This window comes from Athene cunicularia (genome assembly GCF_003259725.1).
Source record: "Athene cunicularia isolate RWA chromosome 2 unlocalized genomic scaffold, athCun1 chr2_part2, whole genome shotgun sequence".
In the NCBI taxonomy this organism is placed as follows: domain Eukaryota; kingdom Metazoa; phylum Chordata; class Aves; order Strigiformes; family Strigidae; genus Athene; species Athene cunicularia.
The window spans coordinates 3,494,071-3,507,631 of record NW_020799096.1 but is presented as its reverse complement, the minus strand read 5'-3'; the positions used below and the strand labels follow the sequence as shown (position 1 = coordinate 3,507,631).

The 13,561-nt window shown below is 35.7% G+C and overlaps 1 protein-coding gene across 28 annotated transcripts in view; it reads left to right on the top strand.

The window, feature by feature from the left end:
* Positions 1 to 13,561, top strand: part of CLASP2 (cytoplasmic linker associated protein 2) — a 154,598-nt gene that overhangs the window by 110,813 nt on the left and 30,224 nt on the right. For 12 of the 28 annotated variants that reach the window (XM_026843924.1, XM_026843927.1, XM_026843932.1 and 9 more), the window contains 6 exons: positions 838 to 945; positions 6,415 to 6,477; positions 7,161 to 7,267; positions 10,047 to 10,070; positions 10,537 to 10,781; positions 11,409 to 11,472. In XM_026843924.1, the coding sequence (XP_026699725.1) occupies positions 838 to 945; positions 6,415 to 6,477; positions 7,161 to 7,267; positions 10,047 to 10,070; positions 10,537 to 10,781; positions 11,409 to 11,472 (611 nt within the window). The remainder of the gene's footprint in view (positions 1 to 837; positions 946 to 6,414; positions 6,478 to 7,160; positions 7,268 to 10,046; positions 10,071 to 10,536; positions 10,782 to 11,408; positions 11,473 to 13,561) is intronic. The other 16 variants (XM_026843946.1, XM_026843945.1, XM_026843943.1 and 13 more) reach the window with 5 other exon arrangements.

Here is a 13,561-nt window from a genome sequence, read left to right as displayed (position 1 = left end):
CTGTTTGCTGAGGCTAGTCTTTGATATAAAAGACAGTTTTAAATTTAAGCTGAAACTTTAAATTTTTGCTGTCAGAATGCAGTAGTTGTTCTTTTCCTCACCTCCCTGCCTTCTGTCTTTCACTTTTCTTCACTTCTTATCCCCACCCGCAGAATACCCACATTCATTGAATGAAAGTGTGATACCATTTTGAAAAGATAATATTCTTCATTACTTTTGTGTCTTCTGTGTATGTGTGCGTGCACGTGTATACTTCTGTGATACAAAAATGTATGTCATACTTCCTAAGCCTCATGGTATAACCTTGATTCTACTTTATTACAAACAATATTATTGAAAATAATACTGAAAAAATGGAAGATATCAGCTGATTTTAATGGCATTGCTGCTGTTCTTTGTTTTGTATTTTGATTTTTACCTTAGGTGTATTAACTTTCTATTTTTCCTCTTTAGAAAGCTGTGGGTTTTTTCATTTGTGTTACTGTTGATTAGCTTGATCTTGAGCACAAATCAATATTCTGTTCATATTTTTTGTTGCTTGTTTCCTCTCTGTCCTTTTCAAGAGGTTTTCCAACCAGTCTGTAAAGAGTTGTAAATCCCCATTTTTTAGCTGTGTGAAGAAATAATTTCATTGAACTGGCTACACTGAGTGTAATCCAGCACAATCAAGACAGTGTGTGGAAACAGTTGTGACTTGCAATACAACATAATCGTCAGTGTCTTTCTTAGAAATACATCTTTGATCTTACTGCAAAACAGAATTTCATTAAAACTGCAACTTTTCTTATGTCTTCTCCCTTCTGTGCTGCTGTTTGTCTGTACCCTGAATCATACTAGCACGAGGCAGCCGCATTCCTCGGCCTAGTGTGAGTCAGGGCTGCAGTCGGGAGGCCAGCCGTGAAAGTAGCAGGGACACAAGCCCTGTCCGCTCTTTTCCACCCCTTGGTAAGTACTTGGAGCCCCTTGTTGTGCATGGCTGTCTTTGCCCTTCATTATTTGCACCTAACGCATCCATGCCTCCTTCATTTAGCTTGTAGCCAGCCACCGTTTTGTTTTCCCTTCCTTTGGCTCACTCACCACTTATTTCAATGCAGAATTGACCAATGTGTGAATGGGTTGCACACTTGAAAAGAAATGCTTTGTTAGCGTTAGTCTTACTTTAATGCCAAGTCTGGAAAGGGGTGTGATATGCAGTGTCTAGATACTTTTTTTGAAAGGGCAATTCTGCTTTTGGAAGGTTTTTTGGAATTACATGTTTTTATTACAGCACTCATTGCTTGGGTGCAGTTAGATAATCCATTTCTCACTGACCAGCCTAGAGCAAAGAATATAGTGTGGCTGTCATCCTCTGCCTTTTCCTGCAGCAACAGCTAGGATCTGCTGTTACTCAAAATTGCTTCCTAGTCAGTGAATCATTTTGTGTATAAGAAGAAAATGCACTTCATTTTATTTCTCCTTAGCTTTATTGTCATACTGTATTTTTGTGAGAAAAATAATAAAAACTTTAACTTTTTGCTATTAAAGCAAGTAAATATGATGGTGCAGGTATGGGAACAATCTACTGAAGCAGAACTGTATTCTGAGGCTGCTTTCCATTTTCTGAAATGAACAGTGCAAGTAGCAAAGTCCTTAAGCAAGCAGGTGAACAAAGTACAGTTCTGAAGTTTACTTTTAATCTGTATAGAATGATAAATAGTTGAAGTAGCAGCTGGAATTCTTCATAGGGAAGAAGAAGAATTGAAAATGTTTAACATTCACACATACATAGCTATGTTCAGTACTCATTTCTAGAGCTGCTATAAGCAAAAGTTTTGTTTTCACCTAGTATTTCAGCTTATTGGTCTGGCAATTGAAAGATTTTCAAGCTGTTTGTTTCTGAAATGCCAATAAGGCATAGGAACATTAGCTTATAATTACTTTAACATGTTGTTGATTAAGGACTAGGGAGATGTTTCATCTCTGTGTATCCTTGTCAAGGTTACTATGAAGTTGGTAGTAAATGTTGATAAAAGTAATTTTGCACATTATGTTGTGTTTTGGGTTTTTTTGATTGTTTGGTAATACAAAACTGTCTCTGTAAGCTTGTATCTGAAACTGATCTTTTTTGGTGTTACCTTTGAGTTAGTCTTCAGTCTGAATCCTCCTTCTCTTTGTTCAAGTGTAGCTTACAGTTAAGGACTTTGTAGTACTAGCTCTTGAATATAGCCTGAAAATAGTAACTCTGGTTCCTGTCTCAAATTGAGGCACCCAACAGTAGTCCTAATTAGCATTGGAAGTCTGTTGTGGTCTGTTAAGGCAGTATGCTTCTTGTCAGCCGTGGATTTATATTGGGAAAGTACAGATTAATTGAATGAAAGCTGTTTCAATAGCTAACACTAATTTGTCCAGATGCTATTAAATAGGGAAATAAAACTAAAAGTAGACATCATGCAGGATCCATTAGTTAACTTGTATCTTTTACTAAAAGACAGCTGGAAAACTGTATTGTAGTAAACACATTTATTCTCTTCCTTTAAAAGTGGGGGTCATTTTCCAGATCTTTTGGCGCTGCTGTTGCTACCTTATAGCTTGACTTAAATTGCATGCATGTGAGGTCTGATTTATATTTTATATTTGGTCAAATGCTTGTTTTCTTAAGACGTATCTATTAAACTAATAGCATGAGTCATTGAGATGGGTGCTATTTGAGGTTTTATTTTTATTGATGGAGTTTAGTTTTTGTCTTCGGATATCAAAATAAGTTCCTATACAAATACAATAGGTTGAATTGTCTGATAGCATAGAGAATGCAAAGTAGAATGTTTAGGAATTCAGTTTTGTTTAAAAAAAAAAAAAGTAGCTATACCTGGAATGAATGAGGATTCCTGGGATTCCTTCTTGTATGACTTAGTTGCTGCACCCAGCAAGATCTTGGAACAGATCCTCCTGAAAACCATGCTGGGGCACATGGAAAATAAGGAGGTGATTGGTGACAGCCAGTGTGCCTTCACTAAGAGCATATTGTGCATGACAGATTTGGTGGCTTTCTATGATGGGGTTACAGCACTGGTGGACAAGGGAAGAGCAACTGACATCATGTACCTGGACTTGTGCAGAGCATTTGACACTGTCCTGCGTGATGTCCTTGTCTCTAAATTGGAGAGACATGGGTTTGATGGATGGACCAGTTGGTGGATGAGGAATTGGCTGGGTGGTCACACTCAAAGAGTTACAGTCAACAGCTCAATGTTTGAGTAGAGAGAAGTGACAAGTGGCGTTCCTCAGGGGTCGGTGTTGGGACCAGCATTATTTAACATCTTTGTTGGTGACATGGACAGTGGGAGTGAGTGCACCCTCAGCAAGTTTGCTGATGACACCGAGCTGTGTGGTGCAGTTGACACGCTGGAGGGAAGGGATGTGCCATCCAGAGGGACCTGGACAGGTTGGAGAGGTGTGACCGTGCAAACTTCATGGAGTTCAACAAGGCCAAGTGCAAGGTCCTGCATGTGAGTCAGGGCAATCCCAAGCACAAATATAGGCTGGGTGATGAGTGGACTGAGAGCTGCCCTGAGGAGAAGGACTTGAGAGTGTAAATGGATGGAAAATTGACTGTGAGCCAGCAATGTGCTCTCATAGCTCAGAAAGCCAATTGCATCCTGGGCTGCACCAAGAGCAGTGTGGCCAGCAGGTCAAGGGAGGGGATTTTTCCCCTCTACTCCACTGTCATGAGACCCCACCTGCAGTGCCATGTCCAGCTCTGGGCCCCCCAATAAAAGAAGGACATGGACCTGCTTGAGTGGGTCCAGAGGAGTCCACAAAGATGATCAGGGGCTGGAGCACCTCCCCTGTGAGGACAGGCTGGGAGAGTTGGGGTTGTTCATCCTGGACAAGATAAGGCTCTGGGGAGACCTTATGGTGGCCTTCCAGTACTTAGAGGGGCTACAGGAAAAGGTGGAGGGAGTGTGATGATAGGATGAGAGGTAACAGTTTTAACCTGAAAGAGGGTGAATTTAGATTAGGTATAAGGTATTTTTTCCCTGTGAGGGTGGTGAGACACTGGCACAGGTTTCCCAGAGAAGCTGTGGCTGCCCCTCCCTGGAAGTGCTCAAGGCCAGGTTGGACGGGGCTTCGAGCAACCTGGGCTAGTGGGAGGTGACCCTGCCCATGGCAGGGGGTTGGAACTAGGTGGTCTTTAAGCTCCCTTGCAACCCAAACCATTCTATGACTCTGTGACTTCCTATTTGAATGGTTTCAAATGTCAGTGTTTTATTGGAGCAGTTTTATCTTATTAGGTGCTATTAAATTATATAAAAACCATTAAATTTAATGTTTTCAAGGATACAAGTAGAAGATTAAATAAGGCAAATTCAGTTCTGTATTCGTAGGTAGAGACAGTTTTACATGGGGTTGGAGAGGGGAATGTAATGTGGGTTGCATCTGATTCTCAGCATAAAAATTTTTGCTTACAAATGCTAAGCCCTTTGGGGCATAAAAATGACCTAAATGCTACCTAATTGTATCTCTGTATACATGGCATGAAGTGTTATGTAATCTCACCTCTCAGTATAGGATTACATACTGGGAAATAACTACTCCGAGAAGTGAGTGATTTGTAATTTATATGGAAGTGCTTACTTTTACATATAGTTGATATTAAATATCATATTAGTATAATTTCCATGTTTTAGCTAAGAAATGACATTATTTTGATCCCATTTAAAATCTTACTTTGATCCCTCTTAACAAATGAAACAACAAAAGTAAATACTTGCACAGTTTCTGCAATTTGAGGGGTACAAAGAATACTCCTGAAAATATGATTTGGAATGAGGTATGTTTGATCCAGTATAGTGCTTCCTTTCACTGTCTTAACTTCTCCAGCATATTTCAGTTGTATGGGGGCAGGATCATCTTGGAACTATATGCCTAAAGTTTTGCATTTTTAATCATACCTTTAATTTTCAGGATTTGTTGATGGAAAGCAATAGAAAGGTTTATCCTGTTACAGCTGTATTTAAAGTTCTATCAGCTTTAATGCGTATGTTTTGACATTCTCTGGCCTCTCTCCTTTTCCATGCTGAGACATACTTTCTAAAGAAACAAGTATTCCACAAAGCATTAGTTGCAAAATAAAATTCCTTAGCTAAACAACTTCATGCGGGTTTAACTGAAAGTAAAATAAATTGCTGTACCCTATATAAGGAGTAGAAAACTTTACATGGAAAGAAAACTATGTTATAGTTTCCAGGACCTTTACAGGATTTAGGATCATTTTGGAGTTCACTCAGGTTAAAAGAAGTGTGCTTCTTCAAATGTGATTTGGTCTGTGTCAGGGTTATTTTATTCAAATCAGACTCTTAAATTGTCTATGTTAGACTAAAGAATGCCTTATTTGATTCCTGGTTTCTATTTTATGTATCCAAAAGGTGTAAAATTGCATTTACAGTTATTAAATCATAAGATTATATCAGATTTGTTTCACTGTGGGTGGATGTTTGAATTCAAGTTAAAAATGTCGAAACCAGTTTAATTTATGTGGCTGTAAAATTCTGACTGAAATAAACTGAAGGAGATTAATTGTTTAAAAAAACATTTAAAATGACTTGGTTTAAGAAAGAAAATATTATCAGTGGTGAGTCAGATTCTTTAGAATCTCTAAAAGACCAAGTGCAGTAATGAAGAGGGTAATCGGTTTTATTTGAAAGTCCTTAAGGATGTTTGGTTCCCACTTTTTATAACTTTAAAGAATCTTAATGAGCTATTGTAACTAACATAAATGTTTCAATTTCACATTTTATTTATTTGAAGAAACAATACAAATGTGAAATATTAATAGCATTAAATTATTTTAAACTTTAATTAAAATGGAATAATTTTAACTTTTGTCTGCATAGTGGTGAGTTTTAACTGAGGTTGACTTATCTGCACTAGGCAAGAACTCAAGTTTATACAAACTTTCAGCTGCTAACACAGTAAATTCGTGTAGTAGACACTTTTTGCAGGTACTCTTTGGTATGTGAACTCTGGCTCTGACTTGAGCATGTATATATGAATTAACTCTACAATGGAAGACCAGTATCAGTGGAACTTCTTCCATATTTCTCAGGATTCTGTTTGTGTGTGTGTGTGTGTGTGTCTACGCATTTTTTTTTTCCTTGGAATTTAAACATACTTGCTTTTAATCTGATCTTAATCTTTTAAATTAAAAAAAAAAATGCATGAAATGTCTGGTATACATAAACCTATATAATTCTATATAATCATATTCTATATAATCAAAAAACTTCTTTGAAGCTTTTTCTTTCTGTGTAATACTCAGTTTCTTATGCTAAAGCTGAATCTTTTTGATAAATATTCTCTTGTTCATCTAAGCAACTATTGCAGCACTTTGATTCCAGGGTAATAGATAGGGTTTATATGATCCTGTTATTGCAGCTTCCAGACATCACTCCAGATCCACTGGTGCCCTCTACACTCCTGATGTTTATGGGGCTACAGGTGAAGGATGAGTACACTTTGCTGTCATCTGTTCAGTCATCCTGGATATTTTTTTTTTCCCCACCCACTTGGTTATTCACATAGTTTGGTTTTAAAAAGCATTATTTATATTAATTTGAGTTTTGTGGTTTTAATAATCCAGATAGATGTGTTTATGTTGCTAGATACCGTCTCTACTCCCACCCTCCAATGTGAATTCCTTTTCTTCCTTAACAACAATCATTTTATTTTTACTTGCAGAAGAACTTTTTTTAGTTTTCCATTTTTCAGTATTTGTAGAGCATTCTTTATGCATGTAGTTTTCTAATCAGCACTCTCAATAGCCTTCCTATTGTATTTGCTTTCTTTTTAAATGAAAACAAAAACCCAAAATGAAGAAGATATTTAAAAAAAAAAAAAGGAAAGGTTCTTTCAGTTAAAACCATTATTTTGTGGGGTTTTTTTTCCCTGTGGAATAAAATACATGTATATGACTCTGGTTTTTTTACTTCACTTTTTTGCTGCACCACTAAAGACTTCATAATGAAAATAACCCATATTTTAGCCACTGTGTAGTTTATTAGAAACATTAAGCAAATACTTTTCTTCTGCTTGGGTTTTTTTCTAAGTGAGTGTGGTATTAATGTCCCATGTTGCTATTCTGACTGAATTCTTTGTATTCATTTTTGCTGTTGTTATAACAGGTACCGGCTTTGGAATTAGTCAGTCGAGTAGATTGTCATCATCAGTTAGTGCTATGCGAGTTCTGAACACAGGTTCTGACGTTGAAGAGGCAGTAGCAGATGCTTTGGTAAGAATCTTGCAACTACTTTGTGTAGAACACAGACTCTTAAAATGTTTGGTAGCTATACATGAAAGTATGTAAAAGAACTTGTCCTTCATTATTTTATTGGCTTCCAGGTAGGGAAAAAAAGAAACTGAATTGCTAGAGCTGCAAAGTATTGGAATTTTTCTTCCATACAGAAGTCTTCAGTTTTGAGAAATGTACATTTTTCTGTGGCAGACAGGAAATAGTCTTGGACTGTTTTGGTGGAGTGGCCCAAGGAGCCGCTTGAGCAGGTAGCAATAACCAGAAGTTTTGCACAACATCCAGACAAACTTCTGGGTAGGCTGAAGTCTTGTCAGAGCTGGGAATGATGACAGCTAAAGCACTCTGCTTGTCGTAATAAATGGGTTCCATTTAAAGTTGTTCTGTGTGACCACATGTGAGATTGACTCTAAAGCAATAAACTGATGGCTTGTTAGGCAACATTTCATAAGTTTATTTTTTGTTTTGTTGTCACAATATTACACTGAATTTAAAAATAGTTATGCCATTCTCTTTCTTAACCTTTACTGTTCTTTAAAAGAGTGGGTTTGGCTTCTCTACCTCCCCATCCCAGTTAGCCAAACTTGAACACATCATGTATTTTGCTTTTCTGACATTTACATCAGAAAGCAGAACTCTTCAATTAATTTAAAATACTTACTCTATGAATTAGATACATTTTTATCAGGTATTTTATACTCTTGGCATATCATTAAATACTTGTAAGTACCTGCTATCGGAATGCTTTACGGAATTTGTTTGTTTTACCAAAAAGATACTTTTAGAACATTAGAAACAAAATGCAGATTAGACTCTAAAAAATTTAATTATAGCCAGATATGAGTGGATGGAGAGAAACAAAATTTCAGAGGGAAAAATCTGAGTAACTCCCTTATGTTCTTAGTCTGGAAATTTGATTTCTTGGTTCATACTGTCGTCTTCACACATTAGTTTAAAATTTGTGTGCCTCCACTGGCATAGAGATCAGGACGTCTCTGAAATCTGCCTAAGAGGTCATGGTGAGATTGAGTAGTTTTTCCACTTTCTGATAAACTTGCAGAAGATTTCAACGTTGATGGGGAATGCTAGTGAGTAAACTGGAAATCTGGATTTTGGAGTAGGGAACAACAGAAAATTAGTCCATGAAATGTGAAAAGTTTCTGGTTGTTATCTGAAAGCCTGTGCTATTGGTTTATCCACACTGGTGCTACATGAAGAGTATCTAATATTTTTAGCATATTCATAGCTTATTCAAATGGAGCTGGACAAAGTATGCAGTAAGAATATAAATTAAGAAACTTACGCTTCCAGTGACGGTGCTTGAGGCTTGAATGTGTCCTGCTTTGTTGAAGCAGTAAAGTTTGTTTTCCGTTCACAAAAACGGGTTTGTGTTACCTTGATCCAGAATAGCATGATGCTTCTAGAAACATTCAAGGAAAATTAGTTTGTATATTTTAGCTAAAATCTTGTCATTACAAAGAAGGATCAAGAGCAACAACATTTTACTGTTGTAGTATTTGCATGCCTGAGTGCCTGCCATGCTCTAAATTTATAGGTTGTCCTGTAAAAATGACTCCATTTAGATGGAAATCTGGTTATGAACACCCTTCTTGTTTTATCATAGATTGAAGCCCCCTGACACCTCCCCCACCCCCCGCCGTGTTTTTAAAAAGTAAAATGTACAGTTGTGACAGATGTAATATAAAAATCAAAAATAGTCTGGATTGTATTACTGGTTTTATGATATGAGGAATACTCAGACAGTTATAATAACGTTCAAGCCAAATGTGTATCAGTCTTCTGGCTAAGATCTGTTTTGAACAGAAGATGCATGAAATGCAGCAATATGGTGATCTTTATACCTTTTACTTAAGCACAGTCCTTAGCATTTCAGGTTTGATTTCTTTTAATTTTTTTTTTTTAACTTATGGTAACCATTATCAAAAATGCTCATGTTTTTGTGAGTTTTCCCTTCCTTTATTTTCTTACACATGTATGTATGCTTGTTCCACTGACATTAAGCTTACTTGTTACATGATGTATTGACTAGTTTGTATTGCCATATTCTTTAAGTTACTCCACAGTCAAAAATGAGAACCCCATGCAGATGGCAGTAGTAAATAGGGGGAAAACAATCACTTCTATTACTGCTTCTTTCAGTATGTAGTGAAACTGAATCTTTAATGACTAGCTTCAACTCAGAATTTGAATAGCAGTTATTTTGTAGAGGTGTGGGTTGTTCCTTTTAGGATAAATAACTTTTTTTTTTTCCCCCCACTGAACTTTGGCATGTTGTGTTTTGGTTTTGGAGATTTGGAATTTTGCATTATGTAATTAATTTTTTGGTAGGACATTGACTGCTGTAGTAATTGTTGTAATTACAAAATTTAGGTACTGAAATGAAGTTAAAGACAGAGATGGAGAAGTTGATAGGAAGATAAAGTTTAAATAAAGGTTTCATACTTAGATAGCAATTGACTGCATGTATTAAGTCTTCATGTTCAAATATCACTGCATAAGACACAAAGATTTCTACAGAGAAGTCTTTGTGACCAACCAGCGGATGATATGTAGTATTCCCCTGGAAATGGAAGCTTAGCAAACTACTTCTTAGTGATGCATGATATGCTAATCAGATACAGAGAGCTAAGAACAAAATTTACAGTAAGACTATGTGTTTTCCATTAATAGTCGCAATGCTGCTATGCCTTACCTTCCTGTTCTCAATTTCTGTTTCTTTTCAATAATTTACTGCTAACAGCTCTTAGGAGACATACGGACTAAGGTATAGAAACTATTTTTCTTCTTTGATAGTTTAATATTTTGGTATTAACATGCTTGATACAACGTAAGTTAAAATGACAAAATATGTGTATTTAGACCTGATTCTTATATTCTGTAATATATATAAAGCTATTAAGTGAAATAACTAACTTTCAGTACAGTCTTTATGTCACCCTATCATGCAATTTTATGGATTTTTACAAGTAAACCTTAAGTTGAATGTTTCATCAAACGTATGTCTTCTCTGCATTTATTTTGCTTTTAAATTTGGAATACTATGCAAGCCATGCTTCTTTAAAATACTTTTATTAACTTGATTTGACCTGCTGAACAGTTGGAGTCATTTGTCACTGCAGGCAGTAAGGGTCACACTGGTTATTTGAACTGTTGGTCTTTCTACTGATTACGGATATGTTTACTATCTCTTTGAAAATTGGTACTAACAATGAGGTGTTTCTGTACAATAGAAGAAGCCTGTGCGAAGAAGATACGAATCCTATGGGATGTACTCAGATGATGATGCCAACAGTGATGCATCAAGTGCCTGTTCAGAAAGGTCCTATAGTTCTAGGAACGGAAGCATACCAACATATATGAGACAGACAGAAGATGTGGCTGAAGTTCTAAATCGCTGTGCCAGCTCCAACTGGTCAGAGAGAAAAGAAGGCCTTCTGGGCCTGCAAAACTTACTAAAGAACCAGAGAACTTTAAGGTAAGAAAACATGTTGATAGAAAAACATTTTATTTCAGAGTGGGAGAGGCAAGGGAAGTAGGAAAGGAGGCTTATGTTCTAAAGAATACAGAAACCTGGGGAGAGGGAAGGCATGGTGTGTGTCTGTAAGATTAAGGTGGGAGAAAGAATGAGGAATCTATTGTCACTTCTGGCCGCTACTGTATAGGTTCTACATAAAAAGCTTAGTTTGAGGTACAGAATTTAAAATCAATAGAATTCTTGCAGTGCAAAAAATTTGTAAAGTGCTTGTGTCTAGTATTGATGGAAGGCCTTCATTTTTTAGTTATCTTATAATTTATTTTTTATTTTTATTTATTGGATATTTATTCAGAGAAACTCTTACTAGCTTCTAAAAATACCTTTTTCATTATCTGCTCTGTTAAAATAATCAGGAATGGTATAATACATGAACTAGTTTAGAGACAGTTCTAGGTTGTAAGTCTCATTTTAGGCAACATCTACTACATTTTTATCCATGTCTTAAAACACTTTGTTTATTAGATTATTTGATTTGATATCTACAGTTGATTTCACTGATTGCTATGCATTAGTTTTCTGGTAGTACTAGCAGTGGACTTGACTAACGTATTGTTGTCACTTTGACAGTCGTGTTGAGTTGAAAAGGTTGTGTGAAATCTTCACAAGAATGTTTGCTGATCCTCACAGTAAGGTATGTTTAGGTTTTTCTTACTTTTCAGTAAATGTTTGAAAACATAAATTAATAGAAAGCCCATTGTGGTAAAATATGTCAGTGATACTTGCGCATGTAAAAATTTGGCAAACTGTAAGCAGTTGATGGTATCAGATTTCAATCCATTTAATTAGCAATTTTGTGCAAGAAAATTTTCCACCTTTTTGGCAGGATAGTTGAAATAAAATAAAATTTAGTTTAATGTAAAATGCTTTGAAGTAATTCAACAGTTTGTGCTCAAAATTTGTAAGTATTTTTAAGAAGTCATATTTCTTGCAGAGACCGCTTCAACATGAGTAATGGTTCTTTTAGTTAGAAACAAAAGTCTCTGCTGCAGTAATTTAAATCGTAAAGAAAGTGGTCTGACTAAATGATACGTGACAACTCTGATGAACTATACCAAATGTGTTCTTACTTATTTTCCAGGATATTTTGTATTATCATAGCTTATGATGTCTTCCTCGAATTTCATAGATAGGGCTGGCAGTTGAGGCTGAATAATTTTTACGTTATTGTTGGTACTCAATAAGTAAGGTGGAGACTGTAATTTGGTAAGAAAGAAAATGCGATGCTTTATTCACTTTCAGCTAGTTAAAGACTCGATATGGATGATATAACGAGGAATAATCCTTACGTTTTCTAAGACCATTAAAGTCTTTTTGACTGAGTTATTCTGCCTGATAGTATTATTACAATTTTTGTGGGAGGTGGGTTGCTAGTACAGCTTCACATGCAGTAATTTACCATAGCAAAAGGACTGCAGGTAAGTAAGGAGCTGAATAAAGTTACAATGGTATCATGTGAAAAATATGTAACTTAATATTTTGTTTGGAAGAAACCTTATCTTTTATGTTGAGTATAACATGTCCCACTCTGTGTCCTTATTTCAGAATTGATAAAATGATAACCCAGAAAAATTCAGAGCAAAGTAGTTATTTTAGAAGTACTGTCTTTTCCCAGCAGAATTTTGAAAAACTACTTCGATTATGCAATACTTTTTACATATTCTTAAGTCTTCCTTATTGCTGCAATGGAAAATTAAATTCAGAGTAATGAGAAGTCTTGACAGGTTGACTTAGCGTTCATCTGTCCTCCTTATTTTTCCTGTTGGAAAAAGTGACTTGGCTGCTATTTGTGACACCATGTACTTTGAAAGAAACTTCCATTGCAGACAGCAACATGATATTAAATTTGTTCACATACTGTGGAAATCCAGAAAAAAAGACTAAAGCAGTTCAAGAGAAACTGAAGAAGACATTCTGTAAAAAACCCAGTTAAGTCAGAGGAGAGGAAAGAAAAGTCAATGTTGAAATACTGCTGTTTTTTAAATGAAGTAATGACAAAATTGTGAATAGCAGTTTGCTTTAATTTTCCTTGTTCTTTTGTTAATTAATGTTGCAGCCATGCATATATGAGAACTACCCTGGAGATTTTCTTCAGGGAAGGATAATGAATATGTTCCAAAATCTGCTTGTATGTGTCAGAAGAGCATTTTGTCTTTTCATTAAGCCTTTAGGGAATGTTACATTTAATTATTCAAGTCGATAATTTTGTTTTGTTTACTGGACATTCTGACATAAAATAATGTTTGATTTCAAAAATTCGACCTGTGTTACAGCACGTGTGGTACATCTGTTCCAGTCACTGAAACCTTGCCTGCTTTTTGGTGTTGGAAAACTATTAATAGTTATCAATATGTTATCAGGAGAATCCTTTAAGTATTAAGAGTTCATGAGCTGTGAATTTTTTATCACACATATAGCTACACAAATCTCATCTTAGACTCTTTTCAAATGTCTTTAGGAATTATTCTGTCATCACTTCTGTGTGTTTGGGTTTTTTTTAACGGTTTAATATGGGAGCTGGGTGTAGGGAATTGCTTAGAAAATTTGGAGGAGAAAATGGGAGAATCACTTGAAGGACATGCCAAGTGCTTACTTTTAGAATACATTGGGTATCCCAATAAAATTAGTAAATTTATCATAAAAGTTTTGAAGTACCTTTTTTGTTTTGTTTTGTTTTTTATTCCATACAGGAACTTTGTATTGATGGCCACTAATTTGTGTGT